This window comes from Myxine glutinosa, chromosome 7 (assembly GCF_964187855.1).
Source record: "Myxine glutinosa chromosome 7, kmMyxGlut1.1, whole genome shotgun sequence".
Classification (NCBI taxonomy): domain Eukaryota; kingdom Metazoa; phylum Chordata; class Myxini; order Myxiniformes; family Myxinidae; genus Myxine; species Myxine glutinosa.
In genome coordinates, this window is record NC_136267.1 from 21,074,029 (window position 1) to 21,090,343 (window position 16,315).

The 16,315-nt window shown below is 44.0% G+C and overlaps 1 protein-coding gene across 7 annotated transcripts in view; it reads right to left on the bottom strand.

Moving 5' to 3' along the window:
* NPEPPS (aminopeptidase puromycin sensitive) overlaps positions 1-16,315 on the bottom strand; it is a 170,237-nt gene that overhangs the window by 73,620 nt on the left and 80,302 nt on the right. For all 7 annotated transcript variants that reach the window (XR_013624027.1, XM_068121918.2, XM_078781362.1 and 4 more), the window contains exon 7: positions 8,339-8,446. Coding sequence is in view for 6 of the 7 variants with exons in the window: in XM_068121918.2 (XP_067978019.2) it covers positions 8,339-8,446 (108 nt within the window). In the remaining variant the exon portion in view is untranslated. The remainder of the gene's footprint in view (positions 1-8,338; positions 8,447-16,315) is intronic.

Below are 16,315 nucleotides of genomic sequence, written 5' to 3' on the forward strand. Positions count from 1 at the left end.
AGAAGAGTGGCGTAAAGTCAGATTTGACGTCGGTCGAAATGGCGTAAAACGGGGTATGACTGTTATTGTTTGCTCGGAGCAGTAACACCCCTCATTCTTCCCTTTGCCTTCCGGTTGGTTGGTCAAAATTCAAAACTGTCCCGTACATGCTGAGAAGTGTGAGATGGCCAATGTGTTCAGCCTGTCTGGAAAGAGAGGCGCAAGATGACAGTTTACAACAGGCTACGGACAGGAGAGGAGGGGGCGGTAGAGGAAGCATAGCGCCGAGAGCACAGAACATAGAGAAGATGGAGAGTCAATTGGGCGAGCTGCTTTTTGTTGCAAAGTCTTTTCTGCCGAAGCCCTGGCCACTGTTCCTTTTTGCCTCAATACTGGGTATCTCTTTGCCTGTTGCCACCCTATTGCCTCTCGTCAAGTTGGAGCTATTACAGATATCAAAGGGAAATGTTGCAGAACCCAACGTCGGCCTCGGATCCCTTCTCGAGGGGGGATTAGTCCCCTCGTTTGTGACTGACCGACGTGGTCCCTGAAGCTGCACAAGCTCCCTCCAGAGGCAGGTGAGCAGCTTCGTTCGCGACCGCGGATAAGATGTTAATTTGCCGAGCGGATGGCAGCCGCGGCACGAACCGTTAACAAAGACTAACCCGATCCTGAACGTTGGCCAAATCGTGCCACAGGTATTCAATGGGGAAAAGACAATGACGACGGATGTGAAGAAGAAGAAGACAAAAAGGGTTTGAAATACGACTATAATGTATTACTAATATTTACACAATTAAAAGAAACCAAGGAAGAGGAAGGATAATAAAATAAAAACAGAAGAAGAAGAAGTAGCGGACACAGTGTACCTTAGCTTACCTATAAACAGTCTTACTTAACCCAGGACAGAACAAACAAAACAAACTCACGTACACAAGAGGATGGAATGGCAGGAATGGTTTGGAGGGATGAGAAGGGGAGGAAGGCACGGAGCTGGCTGGAGCTTGATGTCGGGCTGGACCTCGACGGCCACCGATGCCACCGATCCTGGTTCCCGCGGGGTAACGGGTCGGAGCTGCCTGGTGGAGCCAAAGCTGCTGGTGGGGGGTTGGTGTGACGGGTTCTCTCTCTCTCTCTCTCTTGAACTTAATTGTCTCTTTTGCCGCCGTGGGGACGTCGCGTGCTTTCCCAAGACTCATCTTGGTGTTGTAACCCTGGTAACTCATGTAACCCTGGTGTTGGGCTAGCGGCTAGGGTGCCGGCTTAGGATCCTAGGATCCTGGGTTAGAATCCCGGTCGATCGCTGAATTAACACCAGGGGGGGTTGACTCAGCCTGTCATCCTTCCGAGGTCGGCTAATTGAGTACCAGTTCACTGGTTTGTTTGTCGTTTGTTTGTTCACCTGTTTGTCGTTAAAGGCGGCAAAAAGGGTTGGCGGCAGGAAGGGCATTCGGCCGTAAAACATTGCTTCAAAAAGGGGACCAAAAAACAACAACAACCACGGTTCCCGAAAAAGGCCAACCCCCGCTTTGTGGGGAAAAATGGCCTGTAAAGGTGGTTTAAAGGGAAGTGTTGTACACTCGCAGTTTGGCTGCAGGGTAGTGGAGACGTGGAGACCAGAGCAATATTATGGACAGTTGGGGTTATGGCGAGTTGGGATTCAGAAAAGCTAGTCTGAGGAACATGCCAACAAGTGACAGACAAGATAGGATCACTGTTTATCAATTAAAACTGCTCGTTACAAGTCAGTTTGCGTTGCATTGGCCTTCCCTCGAGTCATGCTTATGGCCTCCTAAATTTACAAATTAAATTATTTTCATTATATTACAAACTATGAACGCAATTTTCCTTCTACATATTGTGGGTTAATCAACCAACTGTTTGGGCATTCGAGTGCATATAATCTGGTTCAGCTAATCAATCAGCTGCTAGTCACAATTGGCGTTCGGTGTGCAGATTAAACATCAAGCCCTTTAAAGGAGCTAGGGATTTGAACACTACACAGCCATTTGGGAGAATTTGATTACATTCAAAAATTAACATAGGGCCATTTGGACAGCACAAATCCGAAGGTGGACAAAGGTTAATGGATTCACCCATGCTTGTCTGTTTGTTACCCTCGCCAGAGGAGAGGGCATTGCATTTGAGTCCATTTGTTACTTGCCGGAAAATATTCCGGCAAGTATGTTGATCGGTTGGTTTGTCTGTTTGTCTGTTTGTTCTTAGTACTACGTCTACACCGTTGCACGTAGAATCGCCAAACTTTACACACATATTTGACTTGCCCTAAAATAGACTGTGCCCAATTTTAACTCTCTCGGCCCAAGGCCTCCATGATGACGTCATAATTCGCTAATTCGACAAGTACAAAACTTCATCCAATCAAGATGCAATTTCTTGAGCGCCATGTCAGCATAAATTGATGGTGGAAAAATGTTTAATGATGACGTCATCGGTCACGTCGTTCGGCCGCCATCTTGGAAAAACCAAAAAACTTTGCACCTTCATATCTCCGAAAGTGCTGAATAGAAAAAATTGAGAAATGGCTCATTGTAAAGAACTCTCCATGGGGAATAAAATATGTTAATGATGATGTCATAGGTTCCTCCATTATGACGTCATAATTCGACAAGCTCAACACTTCATCCGATCAAGATGAAATTTCTTGAGCGTGATCTATGGATAAATTGGTGTAGAAAAATATATAATAATGATGATGTCATCGGTCACGCAGTTCGGCCGCCATATTTGTCCAACATGGTCTGGAACACACTGTACACTTGGAAAAAAATAGGCCGACACACCATATTTTGCCTTGCTGGAAAACCATAAGTTTTTGTCATGTAAAATGACAAGTGATCAATTTTGAAGTTATGCATGCATGCACAATGGTGAAGGAGCACTGCCTGCATGGGCCAAAGTAAGCCGGTCAAGTATTTACTGAAATATCACCTCATATGATCTTTCACTTCAAATGCATTTTAAAAAGGATATGGCTGAAATATATGGGTGGTTAAAATTTGACCTGATCGAGCAAATGGTACAATAATGGGTGCAAATTTGTCTAGGCAAATAAAGAAGAACTGCCCAAATTCTACATGCGATTTTGTTTCATGAAGGTGGAATAATGCAATACCAACTGTATAGCCAGGCAAGCATCGATTGCCTAATTTGATGCAATCAGACAACCTCGCGTCGGTTTTCCTACACCATCTACACCATCTACACCATGGTGGTGGGATGATGAAGTTGGAAAAAGGATTGACGAGAAGAGGAAGAAGTTCAAGGAGTGGCAGAAGGCGAAGGGTATGGGGGCAGAAAAGGCAGAGCATGAAAGTTATAAGGAAGCCAAGAAGGCTGCAAAGAAAGGTAGCAAAGGCGCAGGAGGCATGCAGGAAAATGATCGGAGAACGCTTGGATTCAGAAGAGGGTCAGAGATCGGTATTCAGGATTGCAAAGCAGATAGCGAAAGAGAGGTGTGGTGTGATGGGGGTGAGTTGCTTGAAGGATGAAGTGGGACAAATTGTTGTGGACCCAGATGGAATTAAAGGAAGATGGAAAAGATAGATGGAAATGCTGTTGAATACAGAGAATGAATGGGATGGCAACATAGAGAGTAACCCAGTTTTAGGACCGGCAGAGAAGATAACTGAGAAGGAAGTTGGGGAAGCGATAAAAGCAATGAAGAGTGGAAAAGCGGGAGGGCCGACGGGAGTTGTGGGAGATATGTTGAAGGCAGCAGGAAGTTGGGGTGTGAAGAGAATGACAGATATGTAATCTGGTGGTGACAGAAGGCCGCATTCCAGTGGATTGGGAACTGAGTACCCTCGTTCCTCTATACAAGGGGAAAGGTGACCCTCTGGACTTGAGCGATAAAGTTAAAGTATCGAGCGATAAAGTTATTGGAGCATGGAATGAAGGTATTGGAAAGGGTGTTGGAGAGGAGGATAAGGAAGAAATTGAAGATCGACGAAATGCAGTTTGGATTTATGCCAGGAAGAGGAACGAAAGACGCACTTTTTATTGCAAGGCAGTTGCAGGAGAAGCACATGGAGAAGAGGAAGAAGATGTTTCTTGGGTTTGTTGATCTGGAGAAAGCATTCGATAGGGTTCCACATGAAGTAGTGACATGGGCATTGAGGAAGTTAGGAGTGGAGGAATGGTTGATCAGAGTAGTGATGTTAATGCACGAAAGAGCGCACACAGCTGTAAGGACGAAGGACGGGAACAGTGGTGAGTTTGAGGTGAAGGTGGGAGTGCATCAGGGGTCGGTACTAAGTCCACTACTATTTGTAGCTGTGATGGAGGTGCTGGCTCGGAACGTAAAGGAGGGTTTGCCATGGGAGTTGTTGTATGCAGATGATCTGGTGTGATTGCAGAAAGTATGGATGGACTGAAGGAGAAGATGAACAAGTGGAAGGAATGTATGGAGACAAAAGGTCTGAAGGTGAATATCGGAAAGACAAAGGTGATGGCAAGTGGTAAAGCATGTGGTGAGGTGGAAAAAACTGGAAAGTGGCCGTGTGCTGTGTGCAGGAAGGGTGTCGGAGTGAACTCAATTCAATGTACAATGTGCGCCGAGTGGGTTCATCAAAAATGTAGTGGTTTGAGAGGGTCATTAACCAGTGTAGCAGCTACATTCAAGTGTAAGGTGTGCATAGAGGGAGCTGCAGATGGAGGAAATGTTGAGTTGGATCTTGGAGACGGAGTGAAGAGGGAAGGTGTGAAAACATTTTGCTACCTCGGAGACATGCTGAATGGAGAAGGTGGATCAGACTCGGCAACACAGTTGCTTGAGTGAGATGTGCATGGAAGAAGTTTCGGGAACTGAGTGGCGTGCTGACGAGGAGGGGAGTGTCGTTGAAGCTGAAGGGAAAGGTGTATGCTGCATGTGTGAGAAGTGTTGTGATTTATGGGAGCGAGACATGGGTAATGAACATAGAGCAGCAACGAAGGCTGGAAAGGGTGGAAATGCGAATAGTTCGGTGGATGTGTGGAGTATCGTTGAAAGAGAGGAAGACAAATGATGAATTGTGAAAGATGATGGGAATAGAGCCTGTGATGGATGCTGTGAAGAACAACAGGTTGAGATGGTTTGGTCATGTGTTGAGGAAGGATGAAAGTGACTGGTTGAGAAGAGTGATGGAAATTAATGTAGAAGGAAGTAGTGGACGGGGAAGACCGAGAAAGACTTGGCTAAAGAGGGTGGAAGAAGAAATGCGGGCAAGGGGGTTAAGAAGGGGAGATGCAGAAAATAGGGCAAATTGGAGAAGATTGTCATGGGGACCGCAAGGCTAACCCCTGCTTTAGCAGGGGAAATGGCCTTAATAAAATGCCTGTTGTTGTTGTTGTTGCTGTTGTATCTACAGCTGATTGAATCTGTATAAAAGGAATGGGCTTCAAGAAAAATTTCTCAAATTAAAATGAAAAGATAAAGAAAAAAAAAATACATTCCAAAATCATTTTGCTTTTATTTCAAGGAAATTCGTCTGAAAGACCACTCTCCGAAACAAGACCGCAGTAAAAACGTTCGACAAATTGCTTCCATTGAATGCTTTTACATATAGAATACTCAAAGCAATTTTTGAATCGTTCTTAAAATAGATTTGTGGACCTTATTGAACCTGATATAAACCAATAAATGTACCTAGTTTTGGATTGAGGTGCTCTTCATCGCACGTTTTGGCTAATGTTCCAGTTGTACCAATTCTATACAAGGTCAGACAAGCCAAGCACATGGATTACAGTAGTCCATGCCTTTTACCGACATCTTCTTAGTTGAGCAAGTGTCCCTACACTCCAAGTGTCCTTTCATCACAGGGAAAGGAATTAATGCATACTTTTTATTTACCCATGGCCTTCATAGCATTTATAAACTACAACGGCCCTCATCAATGTTGCGCCGTCGACCGATATGCATTCACCCACATTATTACATCATTATACATACTTGTACCAAGTTTGATTTATATCCCTTCAGCTGTTCTTAAGTATCACATTTTTGCTTGGCATGACCTTTGACCTCTTGATCACAAAATCTAATCAGTTCAACTTTGCATCATAATATATACTCATACCAAGTTTGGTCAAAATCACATCACTGGTTCACAAGTTAGCGCAGTAAGAATTTTTACCTAACAGGACCTTTGGCATTTGACTTCTTAACCCCACAATCGAATCAGTTAATCTTTGCATCATTATACATACTTGTACCATGTTTGACTTGGTCTCCTTAAAACATTCTTAGGTTATCGCGGTAATGACTGACGGACGCATGGACGGACAACCTGAAAACATGTCTCTGGCGACTTCGTCAGCGGAGGCATAATTAATATAGAAATTGCATCCGTGTCCGAAGGAAGCGAAGCACTTCAGTTTGGCATTTTAAATACCAGCAACGGTACCCGCCCTATGGGCGGGGCTTCAATTGGGAGGCCCAAATGAAAAGGTAAAATATCAGAAATTGAAGGCTTTTAAAAATTTTAAACGATTCATATAAACATCTGTTAAATCATATCACACAAAAATCATCAAAATCTAAACAGTATCTTTAGAATTTCAATAAAAGCCACATCACTGTTCACATCGGTAAATATTATTCCATCGTGTTTCAAATCCTGATATCAACTGTACGATTTGAAACACGATGGAATAATATTGACCGATATGAACAGCGATGTGTTGTTGTTTTTTGAGATTCTAAAAATAGTTTAGATTTTGATGATTTGCGTGTGATATCTAACGGATGTTTATATAAATCGCGCCTCCAAATTGAAGCCCCGCCCTTAGGGCGGATACGGTTGCTCGTCATATATAATGGCGATACAACAATTTTTACCGCTTTGCTTTGAAGAACGGGAATGAAGGGGGAGGAGCGTGTTAATATGTCTGGTAGAAGGCTTTGGGTGGTAAGGGGGCTTGAGGCCAGATTTTAATCTTACAGCCGCCATATATTGGTGCTCACCGTCACTGCGATGCGAAGCGAAAGACGCCTCAGAGCTGTCACATTCACAATTTCTATGTCGTATGTACTCCCGATACGTGTTTCCTTCATTGTAAAAACTACCAAATCAACAGTTAAAAGGATTTTGAGCCGATAGGTGTTACGGCCTTGGCAAGATCGATGGAGACAGCGATCTGTTAGCATATACACCGCCCAAATAGCAATGTGGAATTCTCTCATGTGGAGATTAAACGTCGTTTGAACTTTGGCCGAGGTCATTATCTATTTTAATGATGTTTATATACGAATGATGTTTAATGATGTTTATATTGGTTTTGGGTCGTCCTTTCCGCATATCTCGTGGGATTGTGAGTTGGAGAGATGGCCGTGATGGGGTTGGAATTTTCTCAAGCAGGGATTCAACCCACGTCCTTATAAAAGGTCTTTGTCCGAGGTCACCGAGTCCGATCGGTGCAGCCGTGCAGCCGTTTGTGCGGCACCCGAGAAAACAACGTCACAATGAAAACATCGTCACAATGAACGTTATGCGAACGTGAATGTTATGCGGGAGTCCAAACCTGAGAATGCTGGAGACCAAAGCTGAAATTGGAAAAACTAAATAGCCTATTTTACTCCTGGAGATCCCAGGATTACCCACCCAAAATATCGTTGCGATCGGTTTAGCAGTTTTTGCGGTACCTTCAAACGGACAGACAGATGGACGGACATTTGGTGAATTATAGTAAGATGAAATAGGCAAAGCCTAGAAAGGAACAAAACCTATTAGAATTACCATTTAGAACCTTTTAGAATTACTCATTCAGAACTGTTGTTAGTCAAGGCTGTTTAAAACACAGCGCCACGGATAACCCTAACCACAACTCGGCTGCTGAATGAATAATGAAATTGGCATTAATATGGTGATACAGAAATTTTATATACAAGATAATACAAGATATTATTTATCTTGATAATACAATATACAAGATATTTATATACTTGTAATATACAAGATACAGAAATTATGACAAAACTAGTTGTCGGTGTAACTAGGAGTTATTCAGGTGACAAGAACAAGCCGATTATATTTTTGTTCAGGTCCGGATCCAGATCTGGCCTATCAGTGGGATACAAAACGTTAACTGTTTAGCCTGGCAGAGGGGTATGCACTCTCCCGACTGCCGTTCTAGACCTTTCTGTCAAGACGTTATAAGTTTCGGCTCCGATCACTCAAAAGGAGGTGATTATTGTTTTATGCATACATTTTTGTGAACAATGTTCAAATAAAATGTCATCCATTTTCCAATTGCACACAACTATGCATTTTTGGCCTTAAAAAAATAACTGTTTAAACCCTAATGACCATAAAGACTCTAAGATCAGAAGAAAAAGCAAGATGTTGTATCTTAAACTCACCATGTTTGACAATGCGACAAGATCACGAGGAACAACCAATGTAACATCAAACGTGGCCTTCAGGGCTGGCTCATCCCAGCAGGGAAAGGCTCGTCGGGCATCGGTCGCCTGCACATATGTGAGCACACTGTTAAAATCAAAACAGCTCAATATTTTTCCGACATATGATTACCACAACTAAAAGTTAACTTATTCTCCAAACGGAATCATTTTTCCAAGCCATTAGAATTGCGCATTTGGGTAGAAAAATTTGATTTTGTGTGTGTATGCATGTGCGTATATAAATAAGGTATATACACCTGGTCCTCGATTTATGTCGTCGTTACATTCTTGAAAAACACGACGTTAAGTGAAACAACATTAAATGGATCAATTTATCTCATCCATAATTTATCCCTTCCCCTCCCCGTCATCGCCCCCTCTCTCTACCCCCTTATTCCCTCCTCCACCCTTCTAAATATTCCCGGCAGCAAAGCAACCCTGCATTGCAAGGCAATGCCATATACCTTTGCTAGTCTATAATAATAAAAGGACAGTGTTGGTAGATGGTTCAGCTATGGATTGTTCAGCTATGATTGTTTGACCCAACGGCTTTGTATGGATACCATCACATGCCTGTTATTCAAAGTTCACAAAAAAAATCAAACATAGATCGTGCTCAGAAACGCAAAGCACAAGTCGAAAACACCCTTTCCATGTCCTAAGACTGTGTGGTATTCGGTGTTCTATCTAAGAACTCTCTCATAGTCTAGTTCCTGGTTTGTTTTGAATGATAAATTGCTCGATTATAAAGAACACATTTCTATTGGTATGTCCGACACGGCCAACATGCATGTCCAACACAATATATAAATTCTCCCAGTCTTTCCTGCTTGCCGTCAAAGTAATAATTTTTACCTTGTGACATTATTTGCTAGCTAAAGTAAGTGCCGAGGGGTAACTGTTTTTGCAAAAGTCTTCATATTTTACATACTATCGTGGCCAAAAATATTGACACACACACACACACACACACACACACACACACACACACACACACACACACACACACACACACACACACACACACACACACACACACACACACACACACACACACACACACACACACACACACACACACCCAAAATATTGGCACCATTGCACTTTTTTCAAATAATGCACCATTTTTGCCAGAAACTTGTTGAAATTAAAAAATATTTTCGTATCCACATTTGTATTTCTTTAGTTTGCAGTGGACCAAAACAAAAAAAGCTGAAAAAATTTACGAAATCTTAGCTTATTCCACACAAATCTAAAAATGGCCTGGACAATATTATTGGCACCTTTTAGAAGCTGTTCAAAATAATAAGATTTCAAGCAGGTGATTCTCCTTTACTTTGGAAATGAACTCACCTGTGGTGAGATGCAGGTGCCTGCAATATAAAAATCACTCATTCAACCAGTTGGAATAGAGAAAAGGAGTCATTCTGCTGTTTTGTGTCACTGTGTGTTCCACAATGAGCATGGAGAAAAGAAAGAAAACCAGAGAACAGTCTGAGGAGGTCAGCCACAAGATTGTACCCAATCATGGCCAATCTCAAGGCTACAAGCCCATCTCCAGAGACCTTGATGTTCCTGTGTTCACCGTACGCAATGTTACCAGGAAGTTTAAGGCCCAAGGCACTGTAGCCAACCTCCCTGGACGTGGCCGCAAGAGAAAACTTGATCGAAAATTGCAGCGAAGGATTGTTCGAATGGTGGACAAAGCACCTCAATCAACTGCCAAACAGATTCAAGCTGACCTTCAGACACAAGGTACGACAGTTTCAACTTGCACCATCCGCCGCCAACTCGATGAATGGGGGTTTCTGTGGTAGGAGATCCAGGAGGACCCCACTGCTGAGAGAGATTTAAGAAAGCCCGACTGGTGTTTGCCAAAACACACCTGAAGAAGCCAAAATTCTTCTGGGAGAATGTCCTGTGGACAACAGATGAGACCAAATTAGAGCTTCTTGGTAAAGCCCATCATCTCTAGGTTTACAGAAAACAAAATGAAGCCTTCAAAGAAAAGAACACCTTCCCTACAGTCAAACATGGAGGGAGGTTCAGTGATGTTTTGGGGTTGCCGTGCTGCCTCTGGCACTGGGTGCCTTGAATGTGTGCATGGCATCATGAAATCAGGAGGTTACCAAGGCATTTTGAAGAGCAATGTTCAACCCAGTGTGAGAAAACTGGGTCTCTGTCGAAGGTCATGCAGCAGGACAATGACCCCAACCACACTTCAAAAAGCACCCAGGAATGGTTCAAGACAAAACGCTGGACTGTTCTGAAGTGGCCAGCAATGAGTCCAGATCTAAATCCCATTGAACACCTGTGGGGAGATCTGACAACAGCAATTGGGAGAAGGCACCCTTCAAATCTGGGAGAACTGGAGCAGTTTGTACAAGAATAGTGGGCCAAACTGCCAGTAGAGAGGTGTAGGAAGCTCATTAATGGCTATAGGAAGTGCTTGACTTCAGTTATTTTGTCCAAAGGCCGTGTGTGCTACCAAATATTAAGTCTAGAGTGTCAATAATTTTGTCAATGCCATTTCATTTTATTTTCTGATTTAAAAGGATATATTAAGTTCTGAATCTAAAACGACGTTTCTGTAACATTAACAGTGAAATAAACTTGTGGAAACCAAATACTTTTGTCAATTTCAACTTATTTTGAGAGAAAATTGTGAGTTATTTGAAAAAAGTGCAAGGGTGCCAATAGTTTTGGCCACGATTGTATCTTTCCATTTAATCTTTCAGGGTTAACAATCTGTTTCTTTGAGCATGTCCGACATGTTTTTTTCTTCCAAATTGTATCATAGTCATTGAGGTAGCGATGCACATGCTTGCTGCATCATTACTTCCTCTTTTTTACCTGTTCTGGGACAGGTAAAATGCACATTACCACATACATTATGCCAGGAAGAGGAACGACAGATGCGCTTTTCATTGTGAGGCAGTTGCAGGAGAAGTACATGGAGAAAAGGAAGAAGTTGTTTTTTGGGTTTGTTGATCTGGAGAAAGCATTCGATAGGGTTCCACACAAAGTATTGACATGGGCATTGAGGACGTTAGGAGTGGAGGAATGGTTGATCAGAGTAGTGATGGCAATGTACAAAAGAGCGCGCACAGCTGCAAGGACGAAGGACGGGAACAGTGGTGAGTTTGAGGTGAAGGTGGGAGTGCATCAGGGGTCGGTACTAAGTCCACTACTATTTGTAGCTGTGATGGAGGTGCTGGCTCAGAACGTAAAGGAGGGTTTACCGTGGGAGTTGTTGAATGCAGATGATCTGGTGTTGATTGCGGAAAGTATGGATGGACTGAAGGAAAAGATGAACAAGTGGAAGGAATATATGGAGACAAAAGGTCTGAAGGTGAATATCGGAAAGACGAAGGTGATGGCAAGTGGTAAAGCATGTGGTGAGGTGGAAAGAACTGGGAAGTGGCCGTGTGCTGTGTGCAGGAAGGGTGTCGGAGTGAACTCCATTCAATGTACAATGTGCGCTGAGTGGGTTCATCAAAAATGTAGTGGTCTGAGAGGGTCATTTACCAGTGTGGCAGCTACATTCAAATGTAAGGTGTGCACAGAGGGAGCTGCAGATGGAGGAAATGTTGAGTTGGATCTTGGAGATGGCGTGAAGCTGGAAGGTGTGAAAACATTTTGCTACCTCGGAGACATGCTGGATGGAGAAGGTGGATCAGACTCGGCAACGGTTGCTCGAGCGAGATGTGCATGGAAGAAGTTTTGGGAACTGAGTGGCGTGCTGATGAGGAGGAGAGTGTCGCTGAAGCTGAAGGGAAAGGTGTATGCTGCATGTGTGAGAAGTGTTATGATTTATGGGAGCGAGACATGGGTAATGAACGTAGAGCAGCAACGAAGGCTGGAAAGGGTGGAAATGCGAATGCTTCGATGGATGTGCGGAGTATCGTTGAGAGAGAGGAAGACAAATGATGAATTGCGAAAGATGATGGGAATATTGCCTGTGATTGATGCTGTGAAGAGGAACAGGTTGAGATGGTTTGGTCATGTGTTGAGGAAGGATGAAAGTGACTGGTTGAGAAGAGTGATGGAAATTAATGTAGAAGGAAGTAGAGGACGGGGAAGACCGAGAAAGACTTGGCTAAAGATGGTGGAAGAAGAAATGCGGGCAAGGGGGTTAACAAGGAGAGATGCAGAAAATAGGGCAAAATGGAGAAGATTGTCATGGGGACCGCAAGGCTAACCCCCGCTGTAGCAGGGAAAATGGCCTTGAAATGCATGTTGTTGTTGTTGTTGTTGTTTTACCTGTTCTGAACCATTTCAGTTTCATGAAATAAAAAAGTTAAACAACAATTACAGTTTGCATAACTTCCATAATTGAAGTGTCCGGAATGTACAACTTACATTGCTGAATGAACAAACAACAACTTGACTTCCGTTTCCGGTCCCTGGAGCAAGGAAGCGTGTTTGACCTCTGGACGGCAGCAAAAGTTAAAGTATTTTTTCCATTCGTGTATTCGTCAATTTCTACTCGTTTTTTATTGTGCATGTGTTGCAGGGTGTTTTCCAGTTGCTGTTGATTCGCAATTCCTGCAAACTTTTGTATAATTTAATCCTTTTCTGTCCCACCGGTGCGCGGCCTAGTTTATCTCGGCTTCCCTAGGTGTTCTGTGAATTTAAGTTCTTTCCTTCGCTGTATTGCTTATTTCTTAGATTTTCTCTTCTCCCCCTAACTTCCCCGAACATCGACCACTTGTCTAACGTTTTAAATCTCTTCAAAGTCTCTTCACGTCTCTTCTCGTCTCGGGAAGTCACGTCACGTCACGTCTCTTCAAAGCTGTGCATGCGCGCACGCTTTCGAAGTTAATAAGTAACTTTTCACAATTGTGTTTTTGTCGTAATACAGGCTTTACCACAGGTCGAAACTTTATCTTTCTTTCGGTGTGTATGTAACTATTGGTGTGTCTCTAATAGTATTCTTGGTGTTGGTTTTTCATACCTGTGTACAGAATCGTCGGTACAGTTCGTGTCGCATATTCTGACGCCTCGTGTAGTACTAGTAGGCTACCGTGTCTGACCTTGGCTTGAGGCTTTGTTTCTGTCTCAGGGGTTTCTTCGATTGCGCTCGCAATTACTTTCGGTCTCTATTTTTCACGTTCCACGTTCGGTCTCTCTGTCTCTTTTCACCCCAACTCAAAAAAAAAAATAAAAAAAAATAAATAAATATATATATATTCCCTTCTCTGTTCTTATCTGTTTCGTTCTTATTTGTTCGTTCGTTCTTTGACCACGTTGTTCGTGATCACGTGTTCACGTCATTAAAAAATGTTTCATCTGTCCCCTGAAGAATGGTATTCTGTCATATACGAAAACACTAACACCTTTTTCTTCTTGTTCTATAAAAGGATGCTTTCGACTTGCTCACCAAATCTATTCATTCCAAAAAAAAATTCCATCTCTTACAACTACAGTGCCTCTTTCATTCATTCCCTAAACTCTCCAGAACTCCACCCATCCTTCAGCGTCCTCAAACGTATTTTTGACTCGAAGGTCGCAAGAAACTCATTTTGCAAGAAATGTTCGTTTCCCATTAATCGTACATTTTTCAAAATCCAATCTCACTCCTCCCCTCCAAATCCTCCCCATCACCCATCCCTTTCAAATCTTCCCCCTTGCCCCTCCCCTCCAAATCTTCCCTATCACGCATCCCTTTCAGATCTCCCCCCTTGCCCCTTACCTCCTAAACTCCCCCCACACCCCTCCCCTCTGAGACCCTCCCTCACTGCTCCCCTCCTAGACTCCCCTCTCACCCCTCCTCCTCAAAGCGTCCTCCCCGCTTCTTCCCCCTTCCAACTCTCACCTTCATCTCCCTCAACCTTCTGCCTCACTCTTCCCCCTCCTCAAACAACACCTCACTGCGCCTCACCCAATCACCATCAAACCTTTTGTCCGCCCCATTCTTCCCTTTCTCCAAGCTGTTCTGAAATCTCTGACACACCTTCAACAGCTCTCCCTACCTCTTCCTCCTCTTCCACATCATACCCTACAGCTCCCCCCCCTCTTCTGTATCCGATGCTCCCCCTTCCTTTTCTTTAACAGTATGGACCTCAAACATCCGGGGCCTTCGCTCATTATATATTGCAGATCATTAAGCAGATCATTGACTGATCTCTCCATGCAGGTTGCTTCTGACAAACCAGACGTGATCTGCTTAACAGAAACTTTCCTCCTTCATGATGTCTCTGATTCCTTGGTATCTCTCCCAGGTTACTCCCTCCTCCGGTATGACAGACCTGAGCCTCGTCCTGGAGGGGGGGGTTGCTATCTTTATAAAAAACTCTTCCTCACTCGCCCTGCACTGCCCTCTCTCCACCTCACCCCCAGGAATACCTTTGGCTACGGCTTCCCCTTCGCTCCCACCTTTTGTTCATATGTGTGTTGTACCGTCCACCAAACAGTGATGACTCCATCTACATCTCGCTGTCTGATAACATGGACCAACTTCTATCTACCCATCCCAACTCTCTCTTCCTCATATGTGGTGATTTCAATTGTCACCATGCCAGTTGGCTGGGGGTGGGTACCTCTCTCACCAGCCATGGCTCTTCAGCGAAGGACTTCTGTGACTCACTGGGACTGACACAATCTGTCAATTTCCCGACCCGGATCTCAATCAACGGAGCATCTTTTCTTCTGGACTTGGTTATGACTAACTTCCCTGAAAATGTCTGCTGCTCTTCTTCTGCTCCAATCGGCTCATCTGATCATGTGCTTGTTAAAGTGGACATCTCTCTGACCATTCTCAGAGAGCCTCCTCAGTGTCGACGAGTCTGGCATTTCACTCAGGCCAACTGGCATGGTCTTCAAGCAGCCATCAATCATCTGGACTGGTCTCCCATCTCTACCGCCTCTGACATCAACTCATCCTGGGAATTCTTCCAAAGTAAACTGCTCTCTCTCATGCACAGATTTATCCCATCTCGTCTTCAGTTGTCATACCCTTCCTCCCGTCCATGGTACACGGAATCTTGTGGTGAGGCTATTGCCCAGAAACAACTTGCTTTCATCTCCTGGAAAGCAAATCCAACGGAAGGAAATCTCATTTCCTTTCACAAAGCCCGAAACAAGTGTGTGTCCACCCTCAGGAGAGCCAGGAAACAATATCTCTCCGTTCTCAGGACAGAACTCCCTTATCTGTCTCCCTCTTCCAAATCCTGGTGGCGTCTGGTCAAATCTGTTTCTGGTGTTTGTTCCCCCTCCATCCCCTCCCTCACCTCAAACGGCCACACGGCTGACTCTGCGCATGAAAAAGCTGAATGCCTCAACTCTGTGTTTGCCTCTAAATCTTGTGTTCCAAACCCATCCCTTTCTGTACCCACCGTACCCAGTAGTACCCAGCTGCTCCTGGACTCTGTGTCCTTTCCTCCTGACAAGGTGGAAAAGTTTCTGTCAACCCTCGACTCTGATTCTGCAACTGGACCTGACGGCATCAGCCCACTGGTCCTAAAATCTTGTTCTTCCGCTCTTTCACTCCCTCTCTCTGTTCTCTTCACCCTCTCTTTTGCTCAAGGTCATCTTCCATCTGCTTGGAAATCTGCCAACATCAGCGCTTTGCACAAAAAAGGTGCAAAAACAGATCCCAGCAACTACAGACCAATCAGCCTTCTCTCAATTATCAGTTAAGTCATGGAATCCATCATTGCTTCAGATATGAAATCTTTCCTCTTCTCCAATGGCTTGATCTCTGATCATCAATTTGGTTTCAGACCTGGTCACTCTACTCTGGACATGCTGGTACTGCTTTCTCAGCAATGGATGGAGGTCCTCAATGCCAAACAGGAAATTAGAGCAGTCTCCCTTGACATATCACGTGCCTTCGATACGGTCTGGCACCCCGCTCTGCTCACCAAACTCTCCTCTGTTGGTATCCATGGAAATCCCCATGCATGGCTGGCGGACTTCCTCTCTAGTCGTAGT